The following is a 20,896-nucleotide window of genomic DNA, read 5'->3' as shown; positions in this document are numbered from 1 at the left end:
CAATTATGCCTTTATTATCTCACCTCGTCTGTGGTGTTCAGCTCTTCTATCCATGTTTGAACCCAGCCTGTAATGAAATTGGGAGTCAAGTGGCCCTGGCTGAACCCAAACTGAGCATTAACAAGCAAGTTATTCCGTCACAAATACTGCTTGACAGAAACTGTCAATGACCCTTTACAAAGTGATGGAATGATAGAGTTGACTACACTTATTAAACCAGGGTTGATCTCCTGACTTGATAGTAATAGTAGAGTGGGAGATGTGCTGGCCCTTAAGATTGCAAATGTTGGTCCTGAATTTTGATGGCCTACAGCATTTCATGGATGCCCTGTACTGAGTTGCTAGATCTGCTCAAAACAAGGTGTGTCCCACATAATACAGCGGACTTTATCCTGTATGTGAGGATAGGACTTCACTGCGGAGTCAGTGTAGAGATGATCACCTCTACTGATTCTGTCATGGGCAGAGGTATCTGCAACTGGTGATTTAATAAAGATAAGATTAAGTAAATCTCTTCCTACTGTTTGTTCCCTCACCATCTACCCTGCCGGCTTGGCCAACTACATCAATAGTGGTGCTATTAAGCACTCTTCATGATGGCTATTGAAGTCTCCCATCCAAAGTATACTGTGTACTCTATCCTTCCTCAAAAGGTGTTCAATCTGGAGAGGTATTAATTCACCAGCTGAGAGGCAGTAGGAAGTTTCCTTTATTCATGTTTGATCTGAAGCCATATGGCTTCATGGGATCAGGAGTCAATGTTGACTATGTCCAATTAAACTCCCTCCCAACTGTGCTGCTGCCTCTGGTGAGACTGCCCCTGCTGGTGAATAAGGAAACATCCAGGTACATTGGAGGTCTGTCTGGGATATTGTCTGTAAGTTTTATAATTCTGTGAATATGACTGTCAGGCTGATGCTTGATTCATTTCCGAGACAGCTCTCCCAACTCTGTCAACCAAAGAGTCTTCCTTACTAACATTCAGGGGCTGTGTCAAAGTTGCAGTTACCATTTTGCTCTCTCTCGATTGCAGATGGTCAATTCAGTGTTTTCCCCTTATTTAGACTTTGTAGTGATTTAATGCAACAGAATGGCTTGCTTAGCAATTTCAAAGGTCAATTCTGAATAAACCACATTGCTTTGGATCAGGAGTCCCATTTTGAGCAGACCTGATGAGGACAACCGATTTCCTTCCCTAAAGAGCCATTAGTGAACCCTATGGGTTTTTGACAATTAGTGACAATGGTTACCTGGTCACCATGAGGCCAGCTTTTAATTCCAGATTCCACTGAGTTCAGATTCCAACGATCTGTTGTGATGAGGTTCAAACCCATGACCCCAGAATATTTTAGCCTGAAGATTTGGATTGGTATTCTAGTGATGTTACCACCGTGCCATCACCAATATTTCCTACTCTCCCACCCCCTAACCAACCTCAAACGATCTGCAGTTGAAATTTTCATCCATGACTTCTTTTGTCTCTCTAATCAACCATTTAAATGCTGGTCAGATTGATCTTCCACATTGCAACCTTCATAAATTGCAACCTTCGCCAGAATTCTACCGCCAATATTTTAACATTCTCTAAGTCACGCTCCCCCTCCCCTGCCACATACTCACTGACATTTCATTGGCTCTAGATTTGGCAGCATTTTCTTTCATTTCTCATCCTTGGTTTCAAATCCCTTCATGGCCTTCATCCTTCCTACATCTATGACCTGCAGTCTTTCCACCTTTTGAAATGTTGATATTCTATTTCTGGCCACTTGCCCAATCCTGATTTGCTTTGTTCCATCATTGGTAGTCTTGAGTTCTGAAAACTCTCTACCTGAAGCTCTGTATCTTTGAGTTTAAGACACTTGATTGTAAAGCTGGTCTCTTTGGTTGCTGGTTCTCTCTCTTCCTTCTGTGGTTGTCCGTGTTTTATTTAACACTCTCTCTCATGAAGTGCCTGAGGATGTCTTGCTACATTAAACAGTTGCATTTAATACAAGTTTTTGTTGACTCTGTCTAGTCTTGAGATCCAGGAGTAAATAAGAACACATTAAACTACTGGGTACTAAAGGGTCACTTTTCCTTTCCTTCAAATCCCTATAATTGTTTCATTCTGATTGTTGGAATTGTTGTGTTTTTTGTCATGGGTTTTCTAGTTTGAGCTTATCTGGAAGATTGGCTTGCGTTATGGGCAGGGATCTGGACTCTTCTTTTAGAATATCAACTGGGTGATGTGCATTTTTTTCTTAATGCTTATCTTTTTCCATCATTTTACCACAGAATATTTTCCATTTGCTCATCAAAACTGTTTCTGCACTACAGAGCATTCCAATCAAATTGATGATGGGAAATACTAATGACCAACTTTTTCCAAAAGAAAGTTTTTTGTTTTTTTTTAAAATCTGCTTTCATTTAGTAATTGATCTAGTTAAGGATATTGCACGCATGGGTTGTTAATTTCTTTGACATTCTAGGATTCATTGTCTGTGGGAAATAGACCTCTTCTCTTTATGGCTAGAATGATGTTCTCGTCTGTTTTATGACCTCTGACGTAACTGCTTAGCAGCTGCATAAAGTCACCCTTTTAGATTCACTGAATTTATTATGGTTTGATACTTCCATTTTTTTGATAATGTCACACAACCAAGCACTGACCTAATTTGACATCAAACTTTTTCACTCTCTTACTCTCCCTGCAGATGGTATGCGTGGAGTTTTTACAGCTTAGAAAGAGGCTCTTCAGTCGATTGATGCTGGTCATCAAGCATCCATCTATTCTAATCCCATTTACAGGCCTGTAGTCTTGTATGCTTTGGTATTTCAAGTGCTTGTCTAAATAGTGCTTAAATGTCTACAATCTTTCTCAGGCAGTGAGTTGAAGATACCCGCAACCCTTTGGGTGAAAGATTTTCCTCAAGTCCCTTCTCCCCCTCCTCCTCCTTTCCTTTAAAACTGTAGCCCCTGGTTATTGATCCCACTGTTAAGGGAAAAAGTTTATCTAAACTGTCTATGCCCCTCAGAACATCACTCAGATTCTCTTCCACCTTCCCAAGGCCATCCCCACCCATTGGATCCAAGGAAAATAGCCCCGACCTGTCCAGTCTCTCTCAACTGAATTACTGCAGCCCAGGCATCATCCTGGTAAATCCCTTCTCACCCTTACTTTTTAGTGTAGTCATATCCTCTCTGTAGTGTGGTCTGTTGGCTAACTAATTTACATACAGCTCGAAGGTAATCTCTTTGCTCTTGTATTCTGTGCTTGACTGATAAAGGTATGTATCTTAGATGGCTTCTTAAACACTTTATCCATCTTACTCGCTGCCTTCAAGGACATATGGACATGCACACAAAGGACCCTCTGATCCACTGTACTTCCTAGAGTCCTACCATTGAATATGTACTCGTTTGCCTTATTAATTCTGTGTGTCTTCCTACACTTTCCAGGGCTGTTAATTTGCTATGATATAGCCCGTCTAACCAGACAGTCTATCATCCTGTAATCTAAGATTTTCTTAGTTGCTTGCCACATCACCGATTTTCATGTCATCTGTGAACTTTTTGATCCATACCTCCAATAATAATATCAGCAAAGAATCCCTACCATGTGAAGAGTCATTCAGCCCACCAAGTCTGCACCGACCCTCTGAAGAGCATCCCACTCATATCCACCACCACTACCACCACCCTCCCCCACCATCTTTTATCCCTGTAACACTGCATTTCCCATGGTTAATCCACCGAGCCTGCACATCTTTTGTACTGTTGGAGGAAATCTGAGCACCCCGAGGAAACTCTCTGACACAGGAAGAATATGTGAACTCCATCTCTCCAACCGGAAATTAATTCTGATCCCTCAGAATTTTTTCCAATAGGTGTTGACTCACTAATATGTAGTTTCCTGATTATCCTTACCACCCTCCTTGAATAGTGGAACTGCATTAACTGATGTCAAAGCACATCCAATCTCCACCCTTTCCTCCCACAGCAGCCTGGGATGCATCTAATGAGTCTGGAGGCTTATATATTTTCAAGCTTGCACAAACCACTAATATTTCCTCTCAGTTAATGCTAATTAGTTCAAGTATATAACAGTCCCCTCCCTGACTGCTAGGTAGACTTTGTCCTTTATAATGAATACATGTGCAAAATGCTCATTTAAAACCTCACCCATGCTGCCTTTGCACCTAATATGCTCATAAAACTCCTTTTTATTGTTCCTATAACATAAGTCATAGGTCATACAGCACGGAAACAGACCCTTCATTACAACCAGTCAATGCCATACATCTATCTGCACTTGGCCCATGTCCCTCCAAACATTTCTTATTCATGAAATTACCCAAATGTCTTTTAAACATTGTAACCGTACTTGCATCCACTCTGGAAGTTCATTCCCCACACAAATGACTCTCAACTTGACCCTTATAACCCTTTTTTTAAATCTCTCAGATCCCCCATGACCTGGAAAAAAGGCACCCACCATTCACCTTATCCAAACCCCTCATGATTTTATAAACCTTTTATAAGGCCACCACTCAACCTCCTACTCTCCAGTGAAAAACATCCCAGCCTCTCCTTATAACTTGACCTTCCATTCCCTCCAAGCAGCACCCTGGTAACTTTTTTCTTAACCCTCTCCATCTTTCCTATGACAAGTACCAGTGTCATGTCCATTTGCTCTGCTAATTTATTTTTAAACCAACCTCATCAGTTTTGATACTCTTAGAGAATCTGCCATTTTTGAGCCTTTGGTATCTACCTTAAGCTTGCTTTCTCTTTTCTTTCCTATCAAATCCTGTGTACCTCTTGACATCCAGGGTTCTCTGCACTTGCTGTTCCACTGTTGGGCCTGCATTTCACTATTGCCATACTGACTTGCTTGCCATAACGTCAATGTTTAGGTTTAACTTAATGCTCAGGTCTAGTGTTGGACTGGGGTGGATAAGGTCAGAAATTAGACGACATCAGGTTATAGTCTGACAGGTGTATTTGAAATCACAAGCTTTTGGAGTATTGCCTGTTTGGCAGGTAAAGTGACGAAGGGGCAAACTTTTTATTTGAAAGCTCGTTGGACTAAAACCTGGTATTTTCTGACTTCTGACCTAGTTTATCTTGGTTACTTTGAATAACCTATATTTTGAAGTTACCATAATGTGAGAAGAAAAATGATCATCAATTTGTTACTCTAAGAATAAAATAAGCTAATTAGCACCATAATCTGGCCTAGACAATAGTTGCAGGAGTAGGCCATTCTGCCCTTTGAGCATGCACCACCATTCAATATGATCATGGCTGATCATCCTTAATCAGTATCCTGTTCCTGTCTTGTCTTATCCCCATAACTCTTGATTCCACTATCTTTAAGAGCTCTATCCAACTCTTTCTTAAATGAATCCAGAGACTGGGCCTCCACTGCCCTCTGGGGCAGAGCATTCCACACAGCCACCACTCTCTGGGTGAAGAAGTTTCTCCCCATCTCTGTCCTAAATGGTCTACCCCATATTTTTAAGCTGCGTCCTCTGGTTCGGCACTCACCCATCAGCGGAAACATGTTTCCTGCCTCCAGAGTGTCCAATCCTTTAATAATCTTATTTCTCAATTAGATCCCCCCTCAGCCTTCTAAACTCAAGGGTATACAAGCCCAGTCGCTCCAGTCTTTCAGCGTAAGGTAGTCCCGCCATTCCAGGAATTGACTTCATGAACCTTTAGTATAGAAAAAGCTTTCTTTGATATTGACTGATCTGTACTTCACATACTATTGCTTTGGAAGACTTAGCAGAGCCACTAACCTGAAAGTAGTGTTGCTGCCATCAAGTATTTAGAGTAAGCAGGTTTTTTAAAAATTCTGATGCCATACATTGATTAGACATCAATGCTTCATACTGGGGGAAGACTAACCTCAATGGGAGGCGATGGCCTAGTGTTATGATCCCTAGATTATTAACCCAGTGAATCTGGTAATTTCCTGTAGACCTGGGTTCTAATCCTGCCATGGCTGATAGTGAAATTTGAATTCAATAAAAAAATCTTGGATTAAGAAGCTAATGATGACCATGAAATCATAGCTGATTGTCAGAAAAATCCGTCCAGTTCTCTAATGCCCTTTTAGTGGCCGGGGGGGGGGGGGGGGCGTTACTGTCCGCTGTCCGTACCCCTCTAGCCTATATGCATGTATTTAAAACCCAGATAGATAAGTTCTTGATTGCCAAGGGAACCAAAGTTACGGGGAGAAAGCAGGAAAATGGGGTTGAAAAACCAATCAACCGTAATCGAATGGCAGAGCAGACTTGATGGGCCGAATGGCCTAATTTCTGCTGTGGGTCTTATGGTCTATATGTGACTCCAGACCCACAGTAGTGTGGTTGACTCTCCACGCTCCTTCGAATGATCATGGATAAGTAATAATCATTGGTTTGTCTAGCAACGTCCACATGCTGTGAATGCATTTTTTTTTAAAAAACGTTCAAACTTCACTGCACTTAGTAATCCATGATGAGGAGGTGCCGGTGTTGAACTGGGGTGGACAAAGTTTAAAAATCACACGACACTCAGTTATAGTTGGACTTTTGGACTCTAACCTGGTGTCTTGTGTTTAGTAATCCAGGTTAATGCTCTGGTGGGTTCAAATCCCACATTGTGCTAGTGTCATTTTAAATTCAATTAATACATCTGAAATTGGAAACTAAACAAATTATCATTGATTTTTATTTTTATAGTCTGTCCTTATAGACATCCAATCTGCTGTCTTTAGTTGGCCTTGGTCTGGCCTATATGTGACATCACTGCAATGATCTCAAAAGCCACTGAGTTCAAGGGCATTTAGTGATGGACAACAAATATTGGCCTATCCAGAGACACAGTAATTCCATGGGCTAGAAGCCTTTAAAAATAATGCAATCGTCTTTAAAACCTTGAAATAGATCTTCTAAATCAATATATATATTTTCTAATATTTTTCAATTCTGACATTTTAATATGCAGGGTATGTATTTATTATGTTGTACATTTGCAGTTTTCTTTGGGAGTGCAAGAGGTTGGGAACTCTTTTTTTTTTAATAGCTGAAAATGTGTCGCTGGAAAAGCGCAGCAGGTCAGGCAACATCCCAAGGAGCAGGAGAATCGACATTTCAGGCATGAGCCCTTCTGCTCCTTGGATGCTGCCTGACCTGCTGTGCTTTTCCAGCAACACATTTTCAGCTCTGATCTCCAGCATCTGCAGTCCTCACTTTCTCCTAGAACTCTTTTTTTTTTAATAGCCTTGTTGACTACACTCAGAAAATTGTAACTGCTAACACATTTTCAGCTCTGATCTCCAGCATCTGCAGTCCTCACTTTCTCCTAGAACTCTTTTTTTTTTTAATAGCCTTGTTGACTACACTCAGAAAATTGTAACTGCTTTTTCTCTCTTTATAAAGTTCATTCTACTTTGGAAAGTTCTGTGCTGCCACATTAAAGGTTGATGTTCTGTTTTGGGTAATCGTTGTGGATACCGAGTTTTAAGTTTAGGGTAGGTTAGCCACTTGCCCTGAACCTTTTTCATCATAATTTTAAGAGGCAAATTTAATTTGAGTTTGTAAAGGATTTCAACTCATTTGCGTGCAGCATGTGCTTCCAATTTGGTTTCTTTAGATTTTGACTGACCTAAAAATTATCAGTTGGAGCTTATTAAAGTAGTCGACAGGATACAATGCTATATTGAGTAAATGCTTTGAACTTCAACCCCTGCATTTTGCTTACCTGTTGGTGTTCTCAGCCAGACTCGATAGGAACTGGAGAGTGTAGTTTGTGAGCTGGTTTTCTCTACTTAGTGTTTCATGATCTCTTGTGTGCTGTTGTTCAGGGCAGTGATCCACAAGGAGAGAGAAACCGAATGAGCCAACAACCGCACATTGAGGCTGGCTGTATGTTGGCATGCTTCTCCCTCTGGGTTTCCTTTTATCCAGGCAGCAAGTAAATGCTATATAACAGTAGACTTTCAAGTATTCACCTCAAAATGCTTAATTGGTAATGACCCAGGAAACACCCAAACATTAGGCAAATTTGGAAAAAAGAACAAGCTAGAAGGTTTCACAATGTGTAATCGACTACCCCAGCCATTCAAACAACTTGCACTGTGGGCATTTCATAATGCCTGCCAAAGCAATTTATCAGTTTGTATTTTGAAGTTTTTATAGACTATCCACTTTGTCTCTTAGCTTGTAGCTTTTCTATGCAAAATATTTATAAAAATAATTTTTTTAAAGGGCTGTATGCTACTCTTAATAGATAAAAGGCTTGATGTTTGTCTTACAAAATGAGTCTCAGATTTGCAGCCAATTGAACTAACAACTATGACCTAAAGCCTGTATTAATAAAGACCCAAAACCAGTTCAGTTGGATGATGGATGAGTTGGAGCCAATATGTCTGCCATTACATTAATCACCACTTTTTATTACATTTGGCATTTTGGTCTGAATTTTTTTGTTGTTTAATAGACCTCCAGTCCATTGTCAGAACATCACTGAATGGAGAGGCTGTCAAATGTTCTTTAATAGAAGGCTATGGAGGTGGTGGAACCGAAAAATGTTTGGAACAGAAAAATGGACAAATTATCAGAATCCTCTCCCCCAACAAGTTTGTCCCCCATGTGACTCCATACGTTGTATTAAATTGGTCTTCCCTTTTCTGTTGCCTCCTTACCTTCCCCCTGCTTTTCCTTGTCTGCTATATCTGCTTCTTGCTGGTTTCTGTAACAAGGTTATGCAGCAGAGAAATATAGAAACTTCAGTAGGAGTAAGCCATACAGTCCTTTTTGAGCCTGCTCTGCCATTCATTATGATCATGGCTGATCATCTAAGTCAATAGCCTGTTCCTGCTTTCCCTCATAACCATTGATCCCTTTATCCCTAAGTCTATATTCAACTCTTTGAAATCATACAATGTTTTGGCCCTGAGTGCTTACTGTGGTAGCCAATTCTACAGGCTCACCACACTCTGGGTGAAGAAATCGTGCCTTGTCTTAGTTCACCCTCAATTTTTAGACTATGACACCTGTTTATGGATGCCCCAACCATAAAGATTAACCTTCGTGCATCTATTCTGTCAGAATTTCTTACTTTTCTAAGAGATTCCCCCCCCCTCCCATTCTTCTGTACGCCAGCGAATATATAATTCCAGTTCAACCTCTCCTCATACATCAGTCCTGGCATCAGCCTGGTAAGTCTTCATTGCACTCCCTCTAGAGCCAGACCATCCTCCCTCAGGTAAGCAGGGCAAAACTGCATGCAGTATTCCAGGTATGATTTCACAAGACCCTGTATAACTGCAGCAAGGCACTCCTGCTCCTGTGCACATCCTCTTGCTAATGAGGACTAACATAACATTTGCTACCTATACTGCCTGTGACATCTGTATACATACCTATGCCCAAGTCTCCTTGAATATTCCCCCTCTGTTTATAGCCATTCAGATAATCAGCCTTCCTGTTTGGTTACCAAAATGAATAGCATTGCAATTATCTACATTATGCTGCATCTGCCATGCAGTTGCCTCACTCCCTCCACCTGTCCAAATCTCTCAGCATGCAGTGCAACATGGGAGAAATTTCCTGGACATCAAAGCCTATGATGTGCTGTGATGATACTATGGATTTAAGAGTTGTATTTTTAATGAAAGTTGAAACAGAGGTAACAAGTAGTCTGCTCCAAATCCAATAAAGTAAACAGTTTTTTGAGAGGCTTTTTTAAAGTTGGAACAAAACAATAAACGCAGCCTGAATGGGTGGGATCAAGTTCCCACAGAACAAGGATTTTTTATGTTTTAGTATACAATAATTGCTGGGGTCTTGAAGCTGGATGTGGAAGCTATTATTCTCCTGTCACATCTAAAGGCAGGGCTTCTCTTCCTACTGCTAGAATTGCATGAGATAATCTGTTTTACTGAATTTGCCTTTGCCAAGAGTGTGTGTATGGGATATCACTATTGGAAAAGTTTTAATTAGTAGTGGTTCATATATATTATTTTAAATATTTCAGTAGTTACAGTTAAGCCAATTCTTTTTGTTTTCTCCATATTTTAATTATAATGTATGAATAAAGGTGTATTTTATTTCAAGCCTGGTAGTTTGACCAAGCGAATTGCAACCAGAACACAATGCATAAGGCTTGCTTTTAAAATGAGAGAAAGTTAGTGTCTAGACTATCTTGATATATTTTGAGGGGGTTTGGGTCTGGTGCTCCTTAATGATCGTGGTGGTCTCTGGCTTTGATTTTATAATGGTGTGGCTCGCAAGCACTGGGATTACAGCGGGTGTCTTGAGCTCCACTCACTCATGTGTACACAATGTAAGTTAATAGAGTGATGGGCTTTTCTCTTAAAACATGGTGTTCTGGCACCCTGCTAGCAGCACGTCTGTAGTGACATTATGGAGGAAATCAGCAACTCCTGCAAGTTCACCAGCTCTCTTGTATGGAATTTGCTCAATGTGGAAGTTGGTCCTTCCCCACCAGGGTAACCAATGTGTAAGGTTTTTTAGCTAAAGTTAAGTAGGTGTCTGGTTATCAGTACCGTTGTATGAATAAAGTATATTTTTGAAATAATGAAGAGTTTACTGCTAACTGCTGGTAAACCAGGTTGGTGAGTTGCTTCTTTAAGCAGCTATAAGCTTTAGTTTGTGGAGGTGCCCCTGCAGCAGACTGCAAGGAACCATTTGTGAGGATGATGAGGGCTGTGATGACTTTGCCAGCCACTGACCTACTGGCATGAGGCCTACAGTCTGCCTGAGCAAGTGCGAGGCTTCTGATATACTACTGTTCAGACGGATCCGAGTGCTGTCCTTCGCACTCTGTGCTCCGTATGCCTTGCTGCAAGGTGTCCCATTACCTGCTAGGCATAGCTGCTGTGGGTGCTGGTTACTCAAGCTGCTGTTGCAATTACTCTTCCCATAACTGCTGCTGTGTACAAATGAAACCCTTAATAAATAGCACCATTTTGAAGCAGTTAAAGCTTGTTGAGGGTGATGAGGCAAAAATAAAAGTGAAAAGCAATCTTGTTGGTGGAAGCGCTCTGAGCAATTGAATTGGCACATTGATTCCATGATCTTATTAGCTACAGGCAAGTACCTCTAAGTATTGCCTCGTTCCTAAGAGGCACCAGTCACACCAGGTTTACTGGTTGGTTTAGCATGGTCTGGAACTATGTGTGATACACATACTGGAGTCTCTCTTGGCTGCCGGTGCTGATCTCAACCACTGCCAAAACATACATAAAAAACAATACTGGGGCAGAGATTTATTGTTAGTAAATGTGCTATACTTGTTCTCATTTGATGAGAAGGGTTGAAGTTGTGCCTCATGTTAATACATTGTTTAAATTGAACTTCATTAATGCACTGGAATGGACCTTTCACATCAATAGTGTGGCAAATAAACATTACCACTTGGTCTGACGATTCAGTAGCTTGGGTATATAAGATTTGGCATGACTTGAAACTAACAATTTACTAGTATATATTGTATTATAAGAAGTGAAGCTGTTTTAATCAAACAAAAAATAGACATCTATTTAATTGATTAAAAGCATATGTATTTTCTTTAAAATTTGCCTTTCTCTGTTTTCTTCAATTTTAATTCTATTAATTGCAGAGCACACTAGCAAATGTTGGGTTGTACATGTATCTTGAATCTTGACCAGACTGAAATTGCTACTTGTCGGTCCTCTTTATAAAACCTTGCTTTTTTCCATTTTTGCAATATCATTGCACATGTGTACTTCGTTCCACAAGTGGAATTTCAGATCTTTAGTTACTTTTAAGTTAAATCTTAAATGCTTTAGAAATATCATTGGAATGTTTAGACCAAATGTAGGATCCTTAGTTGCCGTAGTACGTGATTATATTTCATGTCTTTTTCAATTGTGAGTCTCCCCTCTCCCTCAATGGGTAGATGGAGACAAATTGTCACTTGTATCTATTTAACAGTTTGGTTTTGCTTAAACAATGTGATTGTTCATTGCAAGGCTACCAGGAACAAGGAGGCAGAGTCAATGGAAAACTACTTTCTCCTCTGGTAATTTTACTTGATGCAAGAGCCCAGATTGGTGCCTTGAGTATTTGTTCTTTTAGTTAATCCTCATTTCTGAGTTTTCAGATGCAGTTAACTTAAGTTTTCCTTTTTATAATGACATTAGGAAGTTAATACAAGTAACAACTTTTTTCATTTTAACTAGTTAAATCGATGAAAACAGTAGTTCAAATAGATTGCAAAGTGCATTTTCCTAAACCCTAAATTAAAAATCTAATTCTAAGTCAATGCCAGTGAGACACCGAAGCTTAACTATAGATGAAGATGATGAAATCTTCTTTTGGAAGAATTGCTGCAGTGTTGTGCAATCGCAGTCAATAATAAAAGCAAAGAAAACCTGCTGAGTTTTGCTCCCAAATTCTGGCTTTGATTTCATAGAATAGCCAGCCTTTACTTTTTTTGGTTTTTAAGCCACAGTCTGACTGGATTATATGGCTGCTCTCTGAATAGGAATCAGTGAGTCTAACCTGCGAGTCACTATGCTTCTAGTGAGGGGAGATGTTAAAGAGAGTCCTTCAAGGTAACCTCAGCTGATGGAGGAATCGAACCCACACTGTTGGAGTCCCTCTGCACTGAAAATCAGCTGTCCAGCCAACCAAGCCAATATTAACTGTGCATCCATCACTGCCCTTTAGAAGGTGGTGCTGAGCAGCCATGTTGACATATTGTAGTCCATAAGACAGGAATGCCAACAGCACTGTTAAGAAAATGTTGGTGTTGACCAGTGAGACTAATGCAATATAGAATTAGAGAAAGAGAGAATCACCAGTATCTAAAGAGGCCATTTAGTCCATCACAGTGACCCTCAGAATATCCCACCTATCCTCTTCCTGTAACCATTCATTTACTATGACTAATCTACCTAACCTGGACCCTTCAGGGCAATTTAGCATGGCCAATCCGCCAAGCTGCATGTCTTTGGACCCCAAGTCAGATTGGTGATGGTGTTCCCAAGTGTCCTATGCTATAGTTTCTTTGCATGATGAATGTCGCAGCCTTGGAAGATTATGTCAAAGGTGCCTTAGCAAATTGCTGCAGTGTATCTTTGTAGGTGGTCATCACTGCTGCTGTTGTGTATTGGTGGAGGGAGTGAATGTTTAAAGTTGTGGGTGCCAATCAAGTAAGCTGCTTTGTCCCAGGTGTTACTAAGCTTCTGTCCTGACTTAGTACCTGCACCAGGTGATTGGTGGGTGTTCCATCACATTTGTGTCTTTACTCTTTGTAAATGATGGCCAATTTTTAGGGAACTGGGAGATGAGGCTTCCACAGAATTCCCAGTTTGACTCCTTTTTGTAGGCATAGAATTTATATGGTTATCCAGTTCAGTTTCTGGTCAATGGTGCACGCCCACCCCTGGCCCAGGATGTTTATGGTAGGGGATGGTTCCATATTATACATCAAAAACAGATGGTCACTGCCTGACAGTTGTGTAACATGAATATTTCCACTTATCAGCCTAACCCTGAAAGTTATCTAAGTGTTGCTTCACTGTCCTGAGGACTTGCAAGTTGCACTGAACAATGAGGAGAAAGTGAGGTCTGCAGATGCTGGAGATCAGAACTGAAAATGTGTTGCTGGAACAGCGCAGCAGGTCAGGCAGCATCCAGGGAACAGGAGAATCGACGTTTCAGGCATAAGCCTGAAGAAGGGCTTATGCCCGAAATGTCGATTCTCCTGTTCCCTGGATGCTGCCTGACCTGCACTGAACAATGATCACATCTGACCTTATGATATGAGGGAAGGTCATCAAAGCAGCTGAAAATGGTAAGGCCTAGGACACCAGCCTGAGGAAGTCAGCGAAGTCTTGGGGCAAAGATATTTTCACTTTGTTGCTGAATGATGTGCAAGTGTCATGTGTGACACATTTTGCCGACCAAAGGAATGCCTGTTTATTGCTCTTCAGCGTCTGAAGTGCAGCTGTCAGGTTAAGGTTGAGACTCCATTAGTTAGGAGAATCAAGTGAGATCAACGTGTGCCGGTTGAGTGTTTAATTGAAGTACTCCCCTATGGAATATCTTCCTAAGTCACAGAATAGTGAATCACATTCAGTGAAAACTTGCAGTATATATGGATGTCAAGCGTGTAACGAGAGGTACGTAGCAAAGTGTTTGTCAGTCAGACTGTGTGCTCCAGAAATAGAGTAGAATGGATATCTGAGAGCAATGGCAAGAAAGTAATTTAATCCATCAGTTCAGATGGCATTATAAACTGCAAGAATGAAGGTCAAGCAGTGTTCAACTATCATCTGAATGTCAAGGAAGAACTGTAGCCTTGAAGTAACTTTAACTTATGGGAAGGTTTTGGGGGAGATGTGTTAAATCGGTCATTCAGCTTTCAATGATTTTTTTTAGTTAAATAGCCAACACTTGCGAACTGTGTAGCTGATTCCTAAGAGTTGCATGCTGCAATAAATGTTACACTGCAGAAGCTGTCTGTGTTGAAGATGATTACTACTTAGATTGTTCAGTGTTTTGTTTTTAATTTTACTGCTTTTTCATCACCAATCCATTAAAGGTGATTTTTTTAATGACAAGATTTCTTGGGAATTGCCACCATGCACTCTAATTTCTATAATGTTCCCTCCATGATTTTAACCCTCCCTATCTGTTTTCTGCAGGCACAGAACCCTCTGCAATATCTGTGCTGCTCTAACTCTGGCCTCCTATATATTTCCAATTATAACACCTCCATCTTGGTGGTGATGCCTTTCAGTTGCTTATGTCCCAAGCATTCGGAATTCCCTCCCTCCCTAACCCCTCCACCCATCTCTACCTTACTTTCTTCCTCCTGAGACACTTATTAAAACCCACCTCTATATCAAACCTTTGGTCATCTGACCTAGTATCTTCTGTGCTTCGGTTCATACTTACTTTTATAATGCTTCTGTAAAACAGTGTGACATGTTATTACTTCAATGCAGTACACAAGTAAGCTGTCCGAACTGAATCTCGTGTAGTTATAGAAGCAGAGGTCACTTTTTTTAATTTGGCGTATCTCTGACTGTTTTATTGTCTCAGAAAATTCCACAATTTTAAAGCAACACAGCAGCTTCAGCAGAGAAATAAGACTGTCGGCTCGTTGTGACTGACCTTGAGTGTGATTTGTTGTCGATTGGGTGTGTTTTTCTGGTTCTGCAGCCAGACTGCCAGATGGAACACTTTATTTCAGCCAGGGAGGGAAAGGAAAGATTATGCCAACTGAAGCAGCTTTCCTGCTTGACCACAGAATGTAACTGATGATAAGTCAGAGGAAGAAGGCGAGTAGTCCTCTCCTGAACCAAAGTTGCAGGGCAAGGCAGTGGTGAGGATGGCAGAACTGAAAGCTCCTGCAATTTATATCAGATGGCATGTGACTATAAAGGTTAAAAAGAAACGAAAGAACTGTGGATTCTGGAAATCCGAATCAAGAACAGAAGTTGCTGAAAGATCTCAGCAGGTCAGGCAGCCTCTGAAGAGAAAGCAGAGTTAACGTGTCTGGTCTAATGGCTCTTCTGCAGGACTTAGAAAGCTTGTGATCAGTGACCTACCTTTTTGGGGGGTGGAGGGGGAAGAGAAATCAAATATTTGCAGCTATGATTTTTTTTCTTATTGAACAGTGATTCTCGATGACTGGAAGTGCTGACTTTGAGCATTTTACGATTTGTTTGTTTGTAAGGGAATTGAATTAATGTTAACTGATGTCGTCATTCAGCCCAAAGCACATCAGCTGTCAGTATGTTAATTGAGTTTGGTCTAATATTTGGCTTGACAATTCCTCTAAGCTATCTTTTACTGTTTCCTTCCTGGCAACTGGGCTTGCCATTTAACTAGTTAAAGTAGAATGAGCACACACAAAAACTGAAGGATATTGTTTAATTCTTGGAAGTTGAACTTCTGAAATGGGTATTGGTGGTGAAATTCTTTAATCCATTTTAATAAGTGCCAACATTATCTTAATCAGCTTAACGGTAAGAGTAATGGTTTTGTGTGTGTTTTTATAACAGCCCGAGAAATGAGTGATGAGGAGAAAAGACATTGAATGCTCTCAACAGCCCTTCCCTTATTAGAATGTCAGGTATTTTCTAAGGAATTGCCTGTGCTTGAATTGCAATCATGCCTCAGCCTCACTAGGCTAGACAACTGCAGAGTGGTGGTGTTGGATTTTCCTGGCTTCTAACCTTATTGGAACAAAACTGACGACTTTGGCCCATGACTGTCACTTTTTTTCATCTAAACATAAACCCCTATTAGGAGTAGGGAGAAGATGGCAAGGGACAAAACCATGTAAGGATTAATCTCTGGGCATTTGTCAGTGACAATAAAGATGAAGGGTGAGCAGTGTCATTAGGAAAAACAAATATTCTGTTAGCTAATCATGATTTTTTGATTTGCGATGGTTCTTGCAGGTGCCACAGGTAACCTATAACTATTTATCAAATAGAAGTTACCATTATTGTACCTGCTTGGTACTGTTTCTAATAGGTGGATGCACAGTGAGTATTGTATGTAAAAGAGGAATTTTATTAATATTCTCAGTTGTATTCCTGATCATTTAAATATGTTTAACATATTTAAGTTTTTCTGGAGCGTGCTTTAATTTAAAGAACAAAATTCTCATTCGTGGAAACGTTGGTTTCTGAGTGATTAGTGTTGCAATAAGGACAGCAGCAAGTTGTTTTGTTTTTGTTTGCTTCTGAGACCTGCTTGTGTTTGAGGGAGAGGTCAGGCTGAAACAAAGCATCTACTTCAGCTGAAACATAACTTTGCCTGTTTGGAAATTGTGGCTGATTGTCCATGAGTGTGCATTGCTTATTCAAATTTATAGTTACAGTATACAGAAGACTGTGTCTTAAAGCTAGCTCTGTGTTTATTCAACAAATGCGAGCCAGATGCTTGTACGAGACATACAATCTTTTTGGCACTGGAAGGGTTATAGGAGGAGATGTTATAAAAGTGACAAACAGGTGCAACACAAGTCTGTTTCCAGATTCTCAGTTGGGTGACTCAGCTTTGAATCCTGGCTTTGATTTACTGTTTGCAGTTGTCCTCCCAAGGGATTATTGACTGGTGTGCCAATTTGACCAGGTGTTTGAGGATAAGGGGGAGCAGGTTATTAAGAGTTATGGCCTGAAGACTGGTCATGTGTGTTGCCACCTGTTGGCTAGACCAAGCAACTGAATTAATTGATACGTCCCTGACAGTTGAATCATGTAGACCTGGGTCCTCAATTGTTGAAGATGGAGGGCTTTGCCACAAATGCTTCAGGAATTAATAAAAAGTTTTAAAGTCCGTGCTGTGAGAAAACTGTTATATATAAAGTTGCATAACGGTGTACGTTTTCATGTATTCTGCTCTGGTTTGACATCCCTTGGTCTCTCGTGCTCAGTACTGAAACTAAGCACATTTCACCTTTAACACATTAGAAGCATTAGTGTTGTCCTAATGTGGGCGGCACGGTGGCACAGTGGCACAGTGGTTAGCAGTGGTTAGCACTGCTGCCTCGCAGCGCCAGAGACCCGGGTTCAATTCCCGACTCAGGCGACTGACTGTGTGGAGTTTGCACGTTCTCCCCGTGTCTGCGTGGGTTTCCTCCGGGTGCTCCGGTTTCCTCCCACAGTCCAAAGATGTGCAGGTTAGGTGAATTGGCCATACTAAATTGCCCGTAGTGTTAGGTAAGGGGTAAATGTAGGGGTATGGGTGGGTTTCGCTTTGGCGGGTCGGTGTGGACTTGTTGGCCCGAAGGGCCTGTTTCCACACTCTAGATTAGATTTTTTTTTAAGATTAGATTAATCTAATCTAATCTAATGTCCCCTGTGGTAACTTTTCTGTACAGGGGGTAACATCATATGGGATCAAAACATAAATTAGCTCTTCTTCATCTGTATTTTTAGCATTTCACAGAATTAACTGGTCTCACTTTAAGAGCAGTGAACTTGGACAGTATGAATAAAGTTAAATACTGTTTAAGAAATGATATGGAACACACTGGCATAGGAAAGAGGAGGAAATCCAGTATTGCTTTCCTTAAGTTTTTTTTTAATCCATTCATGAGATGAGGCCATCACAGGCAAGGCCAGCATTTTTGATCACTCCTGGTTGCCCAGAGGGTACTTAAGAGACAGCCAGGTTGCTGGAGTCTCATGTAGGCCAGACAAGGTAAGGGTGGCTGTTCCCTTTTCTGAAGGGCATTAGAGAACCAGATGTGGCTTTCTGACAATAGATTCATGGTCTTCGTTAGACTCTTAATTCCAGATTTTTTTGTTATTGAATTCTGTTTCCACTATCTGCCATAGTGGGATTTGAACTCCGGTCCCCAAGATGTTATCTGGGTCTCTAGATTAACAGTCCAGTGATAATACCACTAGACCACGCTTCTTGCAGGTGTGTCTTGTGCACCTCTTGGTGAGCATGTTTCACTTATTTGCTGCTTGATGCACTAGAGGGGGTCATTTTTGCTCGTAAATGTATATTTGCACCTCATCAGGTATTTAAATTTCACCTATACAATTTATAGGTGATGGGGGGGGAGAGATGAGGAGTGGCCGAAGTCTCTGGTCGACCTAATAGTGTTTTGTTGTAGAAATATTATATCCTGACCCATGAAGGGCATTAGAAACATTAGTTTGAGTATTGCATTATGTTTTTGGAAACAAGACATGTTACATTCAAAGTTTAAAATGTTCCACATCTGTAATGAGCCTTTTGTAACAACTATTCCTCTATCAAAAATGAATTTTCGTTTTGATCACAGGCACGTTGAGCAGTGGTTATATGATCTTTTAAAAGTTCCGAAGATTTCTATTGCGCAATAAGTGTGAAATTCTTCAAGATCACTCTTTGCTTTTTGAAAGCTGTGTGTCAAGTATCAATCATTAGGTAACACATTGCATTTTCTCTTTCAGATTTTCTCAGTTACTTGCTGTCACCAAGAGATGCAAGAGCAGAAATTACACTATTGCTACTAGCCTGCTGTTACAGTAACATGGACTTCCTTACGACACCTTGATCTGGCGAAATCTGACTCTGCTGATGTTCGCATCACTGCTGCAAGAGTTAAAAACCAATTTAAAATTTGCAGACTCCCATTGGAACTGTCAATAGGACTGCCATACCAGTACCTGGTGTGGATTTTTCAACATCAGCTGAAACCTTTTTTATTCAGTGGAAAAAATGACTAATAACACAACAAGCCACCATCCAGGCAATTCTGTTGCCGAGGGCAACCATGACAGTGAATTTGGCTGCACTGTCGGAGATCTGCGGGCCCTCATGGAATTGCGGTCTGGTGAAGCAGTCCATAAAATCCATGAAACGTATGGTGATGTTCAGGATATCTGTAGAAGATTAAAAACTTCTCCAGTAGAAGGTAAGCTGCTTCTCTTGTCTGTATTATATGTACTTGTGAGCAAGTTCATTCTGTATTGACTTAAAGTTACTGTTCTTTGAGGAAAAATACAACTACAGCAAGTAGTTCAAGCAACCTAAATTTGGATTTTTAATTCTGCATTTAAATGTTATTGTTTTGATGAATTGCATGGTGAGGTGTACTGGGGAAAAAAAAAACTTCATTGTGCAGTGGCCTTAGTAACTGACTATCTCACTGTATCAAGGTCCCTTCCAAGATCCATGTATCTTCCGCCTCATACCTTCCTGCGATGTTTCTACTTTATTGATCTCTCACAAGAGTAGTTTCGTGAACACCAATTAATGAACTTGAGCACTTGGGAAAATCTTATAAATAGTATGAACTTTTTGCTTACATTCAAATAGACATTGCATCTCCTATCCTGTTGACATTAAAGTGAAACCTTTTTTAATAAAATGTATGAATTCTGGACTTTGAAATGTCATTTTGCAAAGCATCTGTATGGAGATGACACCACAATTACTCCTCCTAATCATTATTCAGAAGATAGTTGAAGAATACTCAGCATTATTCACTTGGCTCTGCAGATCTTTGAGTTAAGGATGGCCTTGTAAATGGTCAATGTCTGCTTACTGTGATGAACGAAGCTTAATTGGTTTAGCATGTGAGGTCTGCACTGATCAAATGCTCTGTTCCGTGCTGAGCTAAAACAAAAGATCTATTTTAAAGTAGAAACTATACCTGCTAAGGATTCAATTAATTGATTAGACGTCACCAGACGAGAGACAATAGTCATGACTGAAGCAGCACACAAGAGGTTAACAGCAGTCAATTACTGTGTGGCAGATCTGCCATATGTTTTTTGCAGGTTTTGAGATTTTTTTGTTTAGTGTCAGTATATTGGCTCCTGTGGGTTCAGGTCTTATTCTAGGCTTACATCTGTGCAATCCGGAGGTGGTGCTGAATTGTTGGAGGTGCCATTTTTCAGACCTCCTCTGCCTACTTGCTCAAGCATTTAAAGTGCATCACATGGTATGAAGGGCTGTGAACTCCTTGTCACCAGCTTCCTGAGTTTAATTTGGTGAGATATCTGTTCCGGATCTGCCAGTTTCAACTCTCTTGTTGACCATTAAATGCTGGATCTCATTGCAATGAAGATTTTTTTTTAAGCAGAAGCTGGTTAATATCAAATTAGCTGCATTTTAAATTTCATTTGGCTGATTCATGCAATGATACTGACCATGATCCTGCCATTAGCTTATCACTTTATTAACTTGGGTGTACGCTGCAGAATAGGTTGATTCTTCAAAGGTTTTGCAAATCTGTTTTAATATTCACTTGTATCCTGTAATAAAATGCAGGAAATATAAAAGATGTTCATCAGCATTTGTAAGGGAAAAATAGGTCTGATTCTCGAGCTTGATAATGGGGTGGGGGGGAGCTCTTTCAAGCATGAAAATGTTTGGGAGGGATGATCATTTAAAAAAAATAACAAGCA

At 40.4% G+C, this 20,896-nt stretch overlaps 1 protein-coding gene across 7 annotated transcripts in view; it reads left to right on the top strand.

Moving 5' to 3' along the window:
• The window catches only part of LOC122563116 (plasma membrane calcium-transporting ATPase 1-like), a 233,175-nt gene that overhangs the window by 73,727 nt on the left and 138,552 nt on the right, over nt 1-20,896 (top strand). For all 7 annotated transcript variants that reach the window (XM_043716565.1, XM_043716561.1, XM_043716558.1 and 4 more), the window contains exon 2: nt 18,935-19,398. In XM_043716565.1, coding sequence (XP_043572500.1) covers nt 19,203-19,398 — 196 coding nt within the window. In that variant the 5' untranslated portion in view covers nt 18,935-19,202. The remainder of the gene's footprint in view (nt 1-18,934; nt 19,399-20,896) is intronic.

This window comes from Chiloscyllium plagiosum, chromosome 26, assembly GCF_004010195.1.
Source record: "Chiloscyllium plagiosum isolate BGI_BamShark_2017 chromosome 26, ASM401019v2, whole genome shotgun sequence".
Classification (NCBI taxonomy): Eukaryota; Metazoa; Chordata; class Chondrichthyes; order Orectolobiformes; family Hemiscylliidae; genus Chiloscyllium; species Chiloscyllium plagiosum.
The sequence above is the reverse complement of the archived record's forward strand: the minus strand, read 5'-3'. Positions and strand labels throughout refer to the sequence as shown.